The 16,164-nt window shown below is 39.4% G+C and overlaps 1 protein-coding gene across 4 annotated transcripts in view; it reads left to right on the top strand.

Moving 5' to 3' along the window:
* Positions 1-98: 98 nt before the first annotated feature.
* LOC101747166 (neogenin) overlaps positions 99-16,164 on the top strand; it is a 96,898-nt gene continuing 80,832 nt past the window's right edge. For all 4 annotated transcript variants that reach the window (XM_038015403.2, XM_038015401.2, XM_038015397.2 and 1 more), the window contains exon 1: positions 99-483. In XM_038015403.2, coding sequence (XP_037871331.1) covers positions 399-483 — 85 coding nt within the window. In that variant the 5' untranslated portion in view covers positions 99-398. The remainder of the gene's footprint in view (positions 484-16,164) is intronic.

Below are 16,164 nucleotides of genomic sequence, written 5' to 3'. Positions count from 1 at the left end.
ATATTTATTTGTGGAAGTACCAATTGTATGTAACGAATGATAAAAGGATTATACGTATTTTTGGTTGGCACGGATTATATTTATTTTTTAAATGTTTTGTCTCCTAGCGATTTCGAATTTCATATTGTATGTCAGAATTTCCATTGCCAATTCCATTTCTCGTTTGACAGAAATCAACGAAGTGTACTAACTTCAGGGCGCTCCGTTTCGTCCCGGGCAATGCCCTTTCAATATCGAATTGTTTCCGAACGTAAGTGGACATGAAAATGGCGGATCGCGTAGTATCGCTCCGAATTCGTTATCTGTGAACTTTAACATAAATATTTTTGATTTTATGTGAAAATGTGATAGTTATGAATTAAAACCTCTAGTGCAGTGGTCTTCTATTGGTTTGAACCATGTTTCGGACAGGGATCGTAGCTTACGGCGTGAGAAACTGGATATTCTTGTGGCTGTCGCTACATTTGTTTACATACGTTCAAGGTAGGCTCCTTTCATGTAAAATACGGCATTTATTATCGATCCATTGTCTTCAAGTAACTGTGAGCTTGCCTGCACATGCCAAGTTAAAATATTCGAGAACTTTGGCATAAGTCATTTAAAATAAGGAAATTATTTACATTTGGATTTAGTTTCTGAAGCGTTTTATTTACTATCTTGCAAATCTACCTAATTTAAGTTTAGTAAGTATTTATGTCTCTCTGACGCTTTTAGAGCGGTTGTTAATAAAATTTATGAGGATGTGTACGGCTTGGGCGCGGTATATATTTTATTACTTTTGGACTAAAGTTATGAACTTTTAATAGAAAATATGTCTTCTTCAATAATACTTTCTGTTTTACGGTCAAAAGTGAAGTTTTGTTATTTTTAATTATTCTGTTTTTTTCTCTGGATAATTTTATTCGATCCTTTGGATTTTTCTGATTTAACTTTATAATTTTGTACTAGTATTACTACATACATAATTATACTTATCCAACGTCTCGTATATTTTATTAAATTGTAACTTTTACCTGCCTATTTGCTGGTAGTATAAGGGGCTATTCCAACAACACACGGACGGGATACCTATTGTAACACACACTCGACAATTAATGGCTGAAAAAACAAAAAGTATTAACTTTCAATATGTGATCGCGATATATGGGATCTTATGAGATAAAATTATAAATATGTACATATTTTATAAATTAATGCAACTAAAATTGCAATGACTTGAAGTCGTCGTGGCCCAAAGGATAAGACGTCCGTCCGGTGCATTCGTGTCGAGAGATGCACCGGTGTTCGAATCCCGCAGGCGGGTACCAATTTTTCTAATGAAATACGTACTCCACAATTGTTCACGATTGACTACCACGGTGAAGAAATAACATCGTGTAATAAAAATCAAAAACTCACGGGAATAAAGTGTGTCCATATTCCGTGCTCTAAACCGCTGCACAAAGAAATTTTCAATAATAACACTTCGTAAACAGGATTTAGTATCGGGTCGTGCTCGCGTGAATACCGACCGGGCTTTTGGTGATTTTATTGTAGTCGTCAGGGCTCCGCTGTGGGTCGGCCGCCAACTGAGAGAGTTGGCCATTTCTTGGCTAAATGGAGTTGTCTTATTAATCTATACTACTGAACCATGCATTCGATTGACTTGAAGCTTGGTATCCATGTAGAAAATATATGTACTTAATGGATAGGCTAATATTTATATGAGTGTTGGACTCCCCAATAATAATGACCATAAATAATATTACGGTTTTAAATAACAATAAAACCGATATTATGTGCAGAGAAGGAAAACATACAGCACTGTATTATGAAGAAGCCGTGTGTACTTAGCTTAAATTCCTTGTGTATTATGTATGTGTAAAAGGCGCACGAATTCGGCCCTACAGTGCCTAACAGTTGTATTGTATTGAATTAAAGAAATTGCATAAAATATACCTTCTAAATCGAGGGCTGGGTAGCCCTGACCGTGGCAACGCAATGCTCACAGAAGGAACAGTATTGGGCCGCCACGGTAGTTAATTCTATAGCCGTCTTATTGCCCTAGGAAAGTCTGAAGATTCATCGCTAATCATCTGTCCCATTCGGAGCGCACTCTCCTGAGATAAGAAACTCTGAGGGACTTCCGACTCTATTGGTTGTGATCCTTACGTTTTTATGAATAACTAGCTTTTGCCCGCGACTCCCTCCGCGTGGAATAGTTACTTCGACATAACGCTAAATTTTACCTGCGACTTCATTTACGTAGGAAGTGAAAATATTTTTGAATAATAGAATGTTTAGGAGCTATTTAAGGTGCCAAGTGATGTTATATAGCCTTTCTCAATAAATGGGCTATCTAACACTGAAATAATTTTTCAAATCGGACCGGTAGTTCCTGAGATTAGCGCGTTCAAACAAACAAACTCTTCAGCTTTATAATATTGTTAAAATAAGTATAGATTATCGATTCCTTACTGCGGCTAAACTATAGACTCTCGCAACAGCAGAAGTGGGAATCCCGCTCTGGTCGGCAGCATTCAACCTTACCGTATGTTAGATGCAGTGCAAGTGTTGTGCCCGTAGTCAATACTGAAATACTCTGGTATCTACAGACAATACAATAATTTTGTTAGTTCGCTCTGATATCCTGACCAGGATCAACCAGGGTCAAAAAACTATTTAACCGTTTTGTTTTTTGTTTTTAAACCACATGTATTATTTAACTTAATCATTGCACAAGTGCCATTCCTGTGCGAGATGATTATTTGACAATTGAAATCGCGAAAACTGAAGAGATTACATTATACAAATTTTTTGCAAACGATGTGGACGAGAGCACGGCTCACATGGTGTTAAGTGGACACCGAAGCCTATAAACAGCAGCAACATAAATGCGGCCTTTCACCTTGAGGGTTGAGTTCTGATTTTTTTATTTTTTTTATAGCTTTGATGGTTGGACGAGCTCACAGCCCACCTGGTGTTAAGTGGTTACCGGAGCGCATAGACATCTATAACGTAAATGCGCCACCCACCTTGAGATACAAGTTGTAAGGTCTCAGTATAGTTACAACGGCTGCCCCACCCTTCAAACCGAAACGCATTACTGCTTGACGGCAGAAATAGGCAGGGCGGTGGTACTTACCCGCGCGGACTCAAAACAGTTCCTACCACCAGTAATTACGCAAATTATAATTTTGCGGGTTTCACTTTTATTACACGATGTTATTCCTTCACCGTGGAAGTCAATCGTGAACATTTGTTGAGTACGTATTTCATTAGAAAAATTGGTACCCGCCTGCGGGATTCGAACACCGGTGCATCGCTTCAACACGAATGCTCCGGACGTCTTATCTTTTAGGCCACGACGACTTCAAAATCTCAGTTTTAAAGTACAACGGCTGCCCCAGCCTTCAAACCGAAACTAAAACGGCTCACAAGACGTCCTACCACCAGTAGTTATTCAAATTAATTGCGGGTTTGATTTTTATTACGCGATGTTATTCCATCACTGTTGGAAGTCATTCGTGATTATTGTTAAGTACGTATTTCTCTCACGCTTTGAACTGCTCATGTTTAGGCTAATGACATCGTAGCTTTGGTTCTAAAGATTTGTCATTGTAAATATGTACATATCGGAAGGATATAGGTACGCGCGGCGACGCTCGTTTCGGATATTTCCATTCGTAAATGTTTATGTGCGTCTGACTTTAAAGGTTACTGTTCAACTACGAAATATGCGCTATGTGTTTTTAAAGATATGCTCAAGGGGCTTTAGAAGTAAGAGTCGTTCATGAAACAGACAAGTGATACTTACATAATACTGGTGGTAGGACCTCTTGTGAGTCCGCGCAGGTAGGTACCACCACCCCACCTATTTCTGCCGTGAAGCAGTAATGCGTTTCGGTTTGAAGGGTGTGGCAGCCGTTGTAACTATACTTGAGATCTTAGAACTTATATCTCAAGGTGGGTGGCGCATTTACGTCGTAGATGTCCATGGGCTCCAGTAACCACTTTATATCAGGTGGACTGTGAGCTCGTCCACCCAACTAAACAATAAAAAAAAGTATATATGTATATATATTAACATGTTCAACATACAGGAAGGCTCCCATTTTTGATGTCTTTACAATTAATGACGAGCGGGTTGTACTCAGTCAGGAAATTTGATGTGTGGCCCGCGGATGCGGCATCGTGAAATATCTTCCTTATCGGGAGACAAGAAGTGTTGTAATATTGAGAAATTAATCAAAATAACGAAAAATCTAATAGTACAATAGTAAAATCCAAAAATCATTAACGCATTATCATCATTTGTAATATCCTATTTTGATGAAAAAGGGCCTATATTCTGCGACGAATATTAAATATCCGGCATACCTTGTTGAGTACCTTGTACATACATACATACCTTCCTGTACCTTGAGAGAGTTCAGTAGTTCCGAAAAAGTACACTGGAATATTCTCGATCATTTTAGGCTTACATCTTGTGATTACCTTCTGTTACCTCCTTGAACACTAGGTATCGGAACTCGTGGTAGGGCGTATTGTAAGCCCTCTTGGGTAAACAATAACCATCAGTCAGCCTATTTCTAGAGCAAAGCAGTAATGCGTTCCATTTCGTAGGACGGGACATTCGTTATACAGAACAATTCAGACTTACTTACCTTATGTCTCTTTCGTTTACATAACAATGCTATAAATAAATAAATGGACATGTAAAGAGAAGTAAGTAGCTAGTACTGTGACCGGAGACTTACAGAGCAGGCGCCGGCGACATATTTACGCGCCGAACAAAATTATTTCATTTCATTTACTGATTTAAGCTTTTTGTGTTGGCTTGAGAACTTTCGAGAATTACAATTGGTTATTTAGTGGACTGGGGCGGGAATTAACGAATGTAGAACTGTTTGCTGAACTTTAGTCATTTTTATGGAATGATTAGCTGACCCGGCAGACTTCGTAGTGCCTCAATCGAGAAATAAAAGACCTAAACTTTTGTATAAAATAAACTTAAAACAAACAAAAGGAATCCGTCCGACGGGGGACACATGAAAGGAAAAAAAAATGTTATTTTTATTTAATTATGAGCATTTTCATATTTATCTACCTTTTAAACCTTCTCTGGACTTCCACAAATAATTCAAGACCAAAATTAGCCAAATCGGTTCAGCCCTTCTCGAGTTTTAGCGAGACTAACGAACAGCAATTCATTTTTATATATATAGAAAAAAATGTTAATGTTTTCTATATTTGTTCCAAACATGTCCGTTTACATAACGAGAATTTACGAATTTACGAGAGTTTACAATTTCGGAATATAAGGGTAGTGCGCCTGTACAAGCGTAGCATACTACTACCATACTACTACCATACTACTACGTCATAAATACTTCAGCCCGCTTAGCTTATCGCCGGATCTTCTCAGCAGGTCACGATTCCGATCCTCTAGTAGATGCATTCGTGAAGCACCAATCCTGGAGATCTGCGGAGGCGCTGAGGCATATGTTAGCAAATCCCATTCCTCCTGTCTGAGCCTTTGCCTGCACTTGTCCTGGTGAAACGGTGAAACTGGAAAGGCCTCGCGGCCACCAGTAATCCTTCCTTGCTAAAAAATTGCGTAACGTGGCCACATGGAGCAGACGTAAGCTGATTCACCAGCTTGTATACCTGTAAGCTATCGAGGCAGTTGGTTGATACAAATAGAATTTTAGCAAACTTCCATTTTTTTCAATGGCCGACAATAATCAATTATAGTAAAGTCGATACTCGATCGATACCTCCAAAACTCGATAACAGAAGTGGATATTGTTTTATTTATTTATAATCATATTATATAATACAGTACCGTAAAATCGTTAGAAAATTATCTAGCTAAAAACCTTTTAGGACTAAAACAAAGGTACCTGAAGCGTACCTTTGTTACCTACAAATCTCTCCGCACAGACCTTGTCCCAGCTACGGTAGGAATATTAGCTGGTACAAGTGAGATGCATGTGTCTGCATTTTTTAAATAAATGGCGCTACGCATATTTTAGGTCTGCCTCTCAATTGTATAGCAATTTTTTTTAGTTTTTATTAAATTTTGTACCTTCTTTCTGCTATTTATTGAATTGAGTACGTACTTCACTATTTATTACCTTTGTAAGCAGACGAGCATACGGCCCACCTGATGGTGAGATGGTGAGGGGCCGAGCTAAGCCTAATTTGAAGCCTAATCGTAATTTGAACACCGGTATTATCACATCGCCCCTCGTATCCTCTAGCAGCCCTAGTCGTCGGTTGTGGAACAACTGTTGTCGTCATTTATAGAATTAATTTACCTGTAAAGAGTAGGACTGTTGTTTCAAAGCGGGCGGCATTTTTCCGGGCGAATTAATCCTGGGAAATATGTAAATGCGGACAGCATTAAAAACGAAATTGAACCCAAATAAAATCTCGGGTAGGTACTTCGGGTGAAAGCTAATATAGAAAAATAATATTTTTCGCCAAAGCTCCGTGGGAGTCACGTACAACAGCGCCCGCGGCATTTCTAATAGCAAGTGTGCCTGGAATATCTGAGATATTGAAATTGTACTTTGAATTCCTCGTACGTTATGATAGCCTGGTACTTTCTGTTCTCAATGGGGTTTTTTTTCGGCTTCTTCAAGGCTGTGGTTTGGTATGTTAATGTTATTAATTTTGTGAAAATTGTGAGGACTGCTCGTCTGAACAAACGGGAGTACATGACGGTCTCGTGGTAGAAACTGGCCGGATATTGGTACCTTGTGGTGTGTTAAGAAGCCTCTCTCATTATCGACGGGCATGCTATCATGACGAAGTCCGAGTCTCAGATCTGCCTCTGTAAATCTTAATATTCCTGGCATTCTTTGGATTGAAGTTTAATATCAAAACTGTGTTAGAGAGACAGAAGAGCTCATGTTCTCTATGGTGGGGAGTGGGTTATGCGGAGCACGCTTTGGTAGAACGAGATATATAAGAATAGGATTCATGCTATGCTCCATAGGCCCCCGAATAAAAGTAAACAAATCACTTAGTTTTCAGTTATTTCAAGACTGGCTCCTCATGCGTTCCTATGTGAGCGTATTCACTGCCATTAGACGTTTTATAACGCCACGATCAACTATTCCAATTAAAGCATTCTAAACACAAACAAAGATAGAAAAAGCCTGCCTGTTAGCCAAGGTATCGTCTCATTTAAGTCTGGTCTCGGGACAAAAACCGTTCCGGACGCGGAGGTACCGAGTCGGACGGATAATTACTTCCAATGTCCTTACACTTAAAAACTATGCGGTAGAATACAGTGTAATGAACTAACAGTCGTTTAAGGCTAGTGTTGACTGTTCTTTTATTAGCTGTTCGCATCCAGACGGTGGCCATACTAGTGGTGTGTTGCGAGCCCGTGCGGGCCGGTACCGCTGTCCTGTTTAACGCGTCATTACGGATCCTGCTGATCCATTAACGGTGCTTTTAGGCACCACAAGCACCGGTCACCGTCCTCGTCGAACCCGTCGCTTGCGACGAAGGGCTCGATGAGCGAACTAACCCATAGACACAGCCCACTGAGTTTCTCGCTGGATCTTCTCAGTGGGTCGCGTTTCCGATCCGGTGGTAGATTCTGCGAAGCACTGCTCTTGCTAGGGTCAGTGTTAGCAACTCTCCGGTTTAAGCCCCGTGAGCTCACCTACAAACGTTAGGGTGAAGCTGAAATAGCATCACAAGGCTATCAGCATAGGGAGGGAAAAAAAAGAAAAAAAAAAAAGCTTAACGAGCCAATCACACGTTCCGTATTGAGAAATTGGATCTGGAGATTGGGTCTGAATGCCAACAATGTAATGGGGACCTCGTCTTCTCTAATAATTATCTTAAAATTGCAACTTATTTAAAATTTAACACAATTCTACCGTATTTGTCGTCTGTATTAGATAAAATAGTCTTGATTTAACAAATCTAATCAACATTTCAACAGCAACCTACTTCATACTGCCAATTAATCAAACGTAACGACTTTAATTTAATTAAACTGTGTACAATTACTGACATCAAACCGGTTCTCTATTAAAAGTTATCAATGCGAGATTATTACCGTTTTTGTAGAACTAACTCTAGTCATATATTATTCAGCTTGGACATAATTCATGTTTAAGTCTAGTTTTTGTGCTGCAAATACGTGTTAAAATGTGTAATAAATCATTTGTAGTGGGTTTCTGAGATGTAGTAGTTTTGAAGCTATTACCATTGGAAGTGTGTACAGTTCACTACTGTTCTCGTGAGGACGTGAGTAGTCTTCCATACCGGGACTTTTAATTTTTTATTTATTGCATAGATGGTTGGACGAGCTCACAGTCCACCTAGGAGCCCATAATCATGTTCAACGTAAATGCCGCCATCCACCTTGCGACATGAGTTCTAAAGTCTCAGTATAGCTACAACGGCTACCCTACCCTTCAAACCGAAACGCATTACTGCTTCACGGCAGAAATAGGTAGGACTGCGGGGGACACTGTCGAGCTGGTATCGAGTGATGCTCTGACACCACACTGCCGACCGCTTTGACACTTAGGGTTCAACGACCTCGGAGCAACTGGTCCACAACAGAGCCATCTAGATTTTAGTTACCTAGTTAGGATTTGTGCTCTGAGGAATTGTTCGAGATGATACCAACGTCTCGTTTTTACCATCGCACCGCCCGCCACCGGAGTAGAGTTCATCCTTACTACCTGGAGCCACTGCGGTCATCCACAGTGCGTTTCCAGAGGTATTTTCTGCCACGTACCATCCGGCTATGGAATGAGCTCCCCTCCACGGTGTTTCCCGAGTGCTATGACATGTCCTTCTTCAAACGAGGCTTGTGGAGAGTATTAAGCGGTACGCAGCGGCTTAGCTTTGCCCCTGGCATTGCTGAAGTCCATGGGCGACGGTAACCACTCACCATCACGTATGCTCGTCTGTCTGCAAGGGCAATAAAAACAATAAATGGTTTACCTAAATAATTAATGATGCTTATTCCATATGTCGGTTTCTCCGTATTAAATTTCCTCCAGTCGTCCGGTTAGGGAACTGTCATTATCAGCATTCCGCGGCGTTCCGCAGCCGATGGAAATGTCACCGGCGAGACTCCGACCTATCAGCCCGTAGCTAGAACTAGACGGACCCGATTAAGAAACTGCATCATTAAAACTATAATTATAGATAGAACTGGTATTTTTTCCATGGACGAAGCAGCGGGGACCTGTTGCTGATCGATGATTAAATCAATGGGAGAAATAAATTACGTATGTACCAAGTTACGCCATTTTAAGTTCGAAGTCGTCGTGGCCTAAAGGATAAGACGTCCGGTGCATTCGTGTTGAGCGATGCAACGGTGTTCGAATCCCGCAGGCGGGTACCAATTTTTCTAATGAAATACGTACTTAACAATTGTTCACGATTGATTTCCACGGTGAAGGAATAACATCGTGTAATAAAAATGAAGCCCGCAAAATTATAATTTGCGTAATTACTGGTGGTAGTCCTCTTGTGAGTCCGCACGGGTAGGTACCACCACCCTGCCTATTTCTACCGTGAAGCAGTAATGCGTTTCGGTTTGAAGGGCAGGGCAACCGTTGTAACTATACTTGAGACCTTAGAACTTATATCTCAAGGTGGGTGGCGTATTTACGTTGTAGATGTCTATGGGCTCCAGTAACCACTTAACACCAGGTGGGTTGTGAGCTCGTCCACCCATCGAAGCAATAAATAAAAAAGTCTGAACACAAGGCCGCTTCGGGCGAGGAAGAAAGGATAAGGCAGGACCGAGGGACGGAGTCGTGCGCGTTATCTCCGCTGATGTTCAGATGATATCATCAAAGAAGTTTCAAGTATAGAGCTTTAATTACCCGGGGCTGGAAGTAAAGCGTGTTAATCTTTGATTCTATTTAAAGTACGGTGAGCCGGTCGCGGGGCGCAGATGTGTGTTTTCATTTATTAAAATGTTATTAGGCAGTGACGTTACGAATCCAAGATGGACCCTCGGAGATTTATATAAAATATGTATTTTTTTGCTCTGATCTAATAAATCTCTGAATGCTCACCCCATCGAATCCTACTGATATTATAAACGCGAATGTTTGTAAGAATGTATCGATGTATGCTTGTTGCTCTTTCTCGCAAAAATTGATTGTACAATAATGCCGCTGATACATAAGAATAACATATAATTTATAAAGTGGCAGTGGAAACGACAAGTGTGTGGAGTTCAGAGGCCAAAATTTTATTGCCGCAATTGGCCACCTCAGAGGGCAGGCCACGATCCTCAGTCTGGGTCGTACCTGGTTCAGAGATTATCCATTGCCATACAGCGTGGCAATGCTGCTAGCGTAATGGGTACTTTCGGGCCGGGTGCGATCCAGAGTGGCTGTTTGACTAGCCGATGCCTACGCGCGCATTGCTGTTAGCGTGGACCTTTCTGTTGCTCATGACGACGCTTGAAGCTGAAAGTAAGTATTGTACTTTTTGACGAAGCATGTTGCTGATAACTTTATTTCTGTAATCTGACGAAGCATGTTGCGGATAATAACATGTAATTTTAGGTTAGGAATATTGTGTTCTCTTTTTTTATAATAAAAAAATTTTTCAAGTTTAAAAAAAAAATAGTTTATAAAGATATAGTGTGAATTATCTAAAATATAACGATAAGTGTCATATAAGAAGAAAAAAAATCTGCCATCTTATTTTCATTTTTTTTTTTGTAAGCCTTTATTGCTGATACTATACAATGATTTTTACACACCGTAGCAAATTGTTTTAACTTAAATCTAATACATCGGGTTTCCCAGTTCAGTGATCAGCGTGTCCTGTGACACATAGGTCTCTTCCAGCTGCTTCCATTCTTCTCTATTGGTAGCTCTTCTGGACCAGATTGTCCCTCCAATGATCTTGATATCATCTGTCAATCTTCTAGCTTGCCTACCTCTTTTTCTTTTGCCATTGTGTGGCTGACATTCTGTTATAAATTTAGTCCATTTCAATCTGCTTTCCCTTGTCCTTGTCTTATTTTCATAATCAATATATATAAAAAAGAATTGCTGTTCGTTAGTCTCGCTAAAACTCGAGAACGGCTGAACCGATTTGGCTAATTTTGGTCTTGAATTATTTGTGGAAGTCCAGAGAAGGTTTAAAAGGTAGGTAAATAAGAAAATACTCGGAAGTAAATAAAAATAACAATTTTGTTTTTATGTCCTTCATATGTCCCCCGTCGGACGGATTCCTTTTGTTTGTTTTATGTTTATTTTATACAAAAGTTTAGGTTTTTTATTTATCGATTGAGGCACTACGAAGTCTGCCGGGTCAGCTAGTAAAGAATATATTTAAATACGGCTAAGATAAGTAGAGAAATTCGCAAATTACTTTATGGATCAATCGTGACGTAATCAAAGATTTTACGGAAGCAAAATTATACAACCATCCGCCTCCGTCCCACGCCGAGCCGCCACGGACTGTATCGGTCTTGGATCCACTGAATTTTTATTTGAATTCGGGGGTTTAATAAAAACCAGTCCCAATGATCGAGTTGATTGAAATCAAATATTTGAGAAAGCTTTATTTGCTCGGAGCGGCCTTTGATTGGCGAAATACAATATTAATGCTAATTAAGCACTGACCTACCTTTCATTCCTAATTATTGATTATTTCAATTTGTGTTTTCAATTTCTGCTGATTCGCTCTCTCCGACGCGCTGTCATTGCACTTACAGCTATCGACTGTGTTGTTGTGGGGTTTTACTTATTAATTTCCGAAATCCAGTTGACATTTAAATAAATTAGTCAATAATATTTTTGTCGTTCTCTGATACACACATATACGCAAAGTTATAATTTGCGTAATTACTGGTGGTAGGATCTTTTGCGAGTCCGCACGGGTAGGTACCACTGTCCTGCCCATTTCTGCCGTGAAGCAGTAGTGCGTTTCGGTTTGAAGAGTGGGGCAGCCGTTGTAACTATACTGAGACCTTAGAACTTATATCTCAAGGTGGGTGGCGCATTTCCGTTGTAGATGTCTGTGGGCTTCAGTAACCACTTAGCACCAGGTGGACTGTGAGCCCGTCCATCCAACTAAGCAATAAAAAATTTAAAAAAATGTGTGTACGCTCCTAAAAATGGCCAGGTCCTTAAAAATGACTTCACTGAATCGCGATTGAATTGAAAGAGATTGAATTACAAGTTTACAATTGATTACCCTCGATACTGCACTGAGTGAGGGCGCACAGAGAGCCGCGGGGCCGCATTAATTGGACGGGATCAAACGGACGGCACGAGACGTGGGAGCCTGTCGTTAAGTCGCAAATCCTTTGAAGTTAAAATATCTAAATTCAAATGTACCTTACGGATTTATGAAAAATATAATAATGAAAAGATTCAAGATGCTGAAATTAATTTAATAATCGAGGTATTCTGAGAAATCGGTAAGATTGGGAATCTGCAAATCTGAGAGCCACAGACCGAGTCCGCATCCAAAACGTTGGGTTAAATTACAAGAGAGGTCACGCGCTAGTAAAGTCGTCGTGGCCTAAAGGATAAGACGTCCGGTGCATTCGTATCTAGTGAAGCATCGGTGTTCGAATCCCGCAGACGGGTACAGATTTTTCTAATGAAATACGTACCTAACGATTGACTTCCACGGCGAAGCAATAACGTCGTGTAATAAAAATCAAACTCGCAAAATTATAATTTGTGTAATTACTGGTGGTAGGACCTCTTGTGAGTCCGCACGGGTAGGTACCACCACCCTGCCTATTTCTGCCGTGAAGCAGTAATGCGTTTCGGTTTGAAGGCTAGAACCGTTGTAACTATACTGAGATCTTAGAACTTATATCTCAAGGTGGGTGGCGCATTTACGTTGTAGATGTCCATGGGCTCCAGTAACCACTTAAAACCAGGTAGGTGTTGTACGCTGTGGCGCCCTCACGTACAGACCTCGTCAATAAAACTTAGTATTCGTGGCCCCTTTACGAATTATGGGAGTCGATCGCTGATTTAAATTTAAAAAATACATGAAAGTACACAGTATTTTCTTGATGTTTACGCTTCTAAATCGAAAAGGGCTTAAATTTTAAAATAAATATTATATATTATACAATAATATGGAGTATTTCAGAATGAATAAACAGTAACAGACTTAATTGTGTTATCTGTTATATAATAAGAAAACAACATTTAAAGTCCTTAATCTCTATTAAAATTAGTATTTTAAACTATTTAAAACTGAACTCTTTTTTTTTATTGAACGACAGACTTCACTCCGTGACACTGAAGAACAATTATTTTTTTAAACTAAAGAGTTTTAAACAATAAAGATTTTTCTTTACATATATTTTTTGAATTATGTTCTCGTAATGATACAATGGAAAACGTTACCTGTATATAAGCAAAACGCAAAAAAGCCAGAGTTCTCTCTCAAGTTAGAAATCTCCCTGAAGAAATAAGTCATTCAGGATTTTGAAGGGGGTCGAATAGAAACTATGACGCATCGGGAATGTGACGGGCGTTCGGATAGTTTCTGAGATAACAGATGCAAAGGCGATGCTTCTCATTTGCGTTCAACTCAAGCCAACGGTTTTCTGAAACAAATAACTTCTGATGTTATTTTCGAATCACCACTTAGGCACAAATTCATCCAAACATATTGACAGTGACAGAGTCTTAACTGACATTGGTCGATTGCAATTTAACAGTTTCCTCGTCAGCACCCAAACTCATAAAAGAAATAGTTTTTTTAGAAAGAAAAAAAATCAACTTTAAAACTTTAGAAAAGTAACACGTTGGGCGCCAAAAACTCAATTATATGTACGTCTTATTAAGCGAACTGTTCTCTTAAAAAATTTAATCAACGGAGAGGGCGTGCAGGTGAATCACGTTCTTGAATTCGAAGGTTTTGTAGCTATTTGTGTAGGCATGGAAAAGAAGGATCGTAATCAAGCAAGATTACTTTATAGACGTGAGATCCATTGGATATAAGCACTTAATCTGTATCAACTGAAAATACAGTTTTATTTTACTTGTGAAAGAGAGCCTTGAATCGAATTACACTGCTAGTTAAAAGCAGTCGCAGCCCGTCGACAATGTTAATAACATGGCTGTCACGCTTGCAAACGTATTGTGCTCTACGTATACAATATGTTTTGTAGAATCATTTGGAGTGTAGAGCTGCGGCTTGATCCGTGTAAGTCGTGTCGTTAGGCGCCCAAAAAATAAAACAAAAGCATATAATATCCAAGCGAAACCGAAGGAAATTTTGAGTTTATATTGAGAAATTAGCCGCTCCCTCTCGTACGTGCTCTGATCCCAAGCTCCGCCCCGGGAGTACCTCCGTACTTCAACGTGCTTTGTGGGTCGCGTACGAATGGTAGTTTTTATTCAAACTTAAATAAATTACCCTCGACTTTCGACTTTTCTCTTAAAACCTTCGCAATTACGATAACTCTTGAATATTTTATTTTGCGGTGAATATTTATAATTTGTTTTCCTCCTAATCGGCAGAAATGAATTTCCATTGTGAAGCCTGAGTTCCTTCAAAGTTCTCTGATTTATTGGAAATCTTTTGTCGAAGTATTGGTTTTCGTGATGTTTTCATGAACCTACATGAGTATGCGATGGTGAATACACCCATCTCTCTCGCTCCCAGGCTACTCGATTAGACGTAATTATATATTGGAAGCACTTGTATTTTCTGGCACGCCGTCATTGAATAATTGCATGCAAATGGCTACTTATAAAGTTGTTTACTCTGTGTATGTTGGAGGCTGTCTTCAGCTGTGTGTAGACATGGCCCAAGTCACATCGATCCTGGATGCATAATTGCACTAAGTTATCCGGCTATTTGTGGAAAAAAATTGTTATTTTGAGTCTAAAAAGATGCGACCATAGTCTCCGCAGAGGACGTCCGACTGGGAAGAGCAGGACGGACGATGATTTAATTGAACTATCATTAGATCAGCGTTTGATGTCACAAAGCTTGTCTTTACTTTGTCATCGTCTATGATTCTAACCGATTATTTGAAGAGACAAAGAAATGTAGCCGCATTTCTTCAACGTGAATCCTAACATTTATTTAAAAGCTCTGTTTGTTTGATTACAGAACGCATTTATAAAACTGTTTCCATTAAGCGAGAAGCTTTCAGTCGGGAGCGTGAAATTACATCTGTACTCAGGGCTGACTGCAAAGGAACACTGGAATATAATTACTTACGAATCATTCATAATCAGCTCTAGATCATTGGAGTGGATTGCCGTTAGTGGTCCTCACTAATGAAAAATGAACTACAGGTTCGATTCTCGGCTGGTCTCGGTTAAGGATTGTATTCGAAGTCTGGTTGCACCTATTTATTTTTGACTAGTGGTCCCGCAGTAGTCGAAATTCGACTATAATTAATTGAAATTATAAGTTTCAACATTATTATGGTCTCGTAATATTAAAGGTAAACAATAATAATCTATTCTCAATGTGACTACAGACTTTAAGCAATAACAAAAGTTTGACAATAAACAAAGAGTATATGTGTGTGTGTGTCAAATACATGGTAGTGTGTGTAATGTTTTCTTTATTGATTTAATGTATCTTTTATGCATTATTTAAAAAAAATATTAGCATTGTGCACTTCTTCTCTATATTCTCTATAAGTGTAGCAAATTTCACACTCCTCCGTCCGCGCAATTTTCGTAAAAAGGAACACAAAGTTTTTGCTTCACGTATTAATATATAGATTCCTGCTTGGCCTTGGTGAGTGTGGTATTTCAGTCTGTCTATGCTCACATGTCTATGCGCACAAAAACTACCAAAAAAAGAAATCGGTCAACGAGCACTACTGCAACCGCACCGTCACTTCTCTCGCAGCAACCTTACGCACAACACCTATGTACCTGTTATATTGTCACGGCCGTTATTTCAAATATAATTTAGAAGGAAAAATAAAACATTCATTTCGTTTATACACCACTGCTTGCCTCCTCTTCCTCGCCAACACAGTCATATAATCATTAAACCTACATTTTAGTGAAATATGATTTATGCATATCAACTGTGAGTTTTTTAATGTTTTAAAACACTGCGCTCTATGTCATCAGTAAGCATTTCATTGAGTAGCGCGTCTGTTTTAATAATTATGGCGTCAAGTGATAATATATTTTCGAAAAAATAGGAGAAACTAAC

This window comes from Bombyx mori, chromosome 2 (genome assembly GCF_030269925.1).
Source record: "Bombyx mori chromosome 2, ASM3026992v2".
NCBI lineage: Eukaryota > Metazoa > Arthropoda > Insecta > Lepidoptera > Bombycidae > Bombyx > Bombyx mori.
Note: the sequence above shows the minus strand (reverse complement) of the source record. Positions and strands in the feature narration are given on the sequence as shown.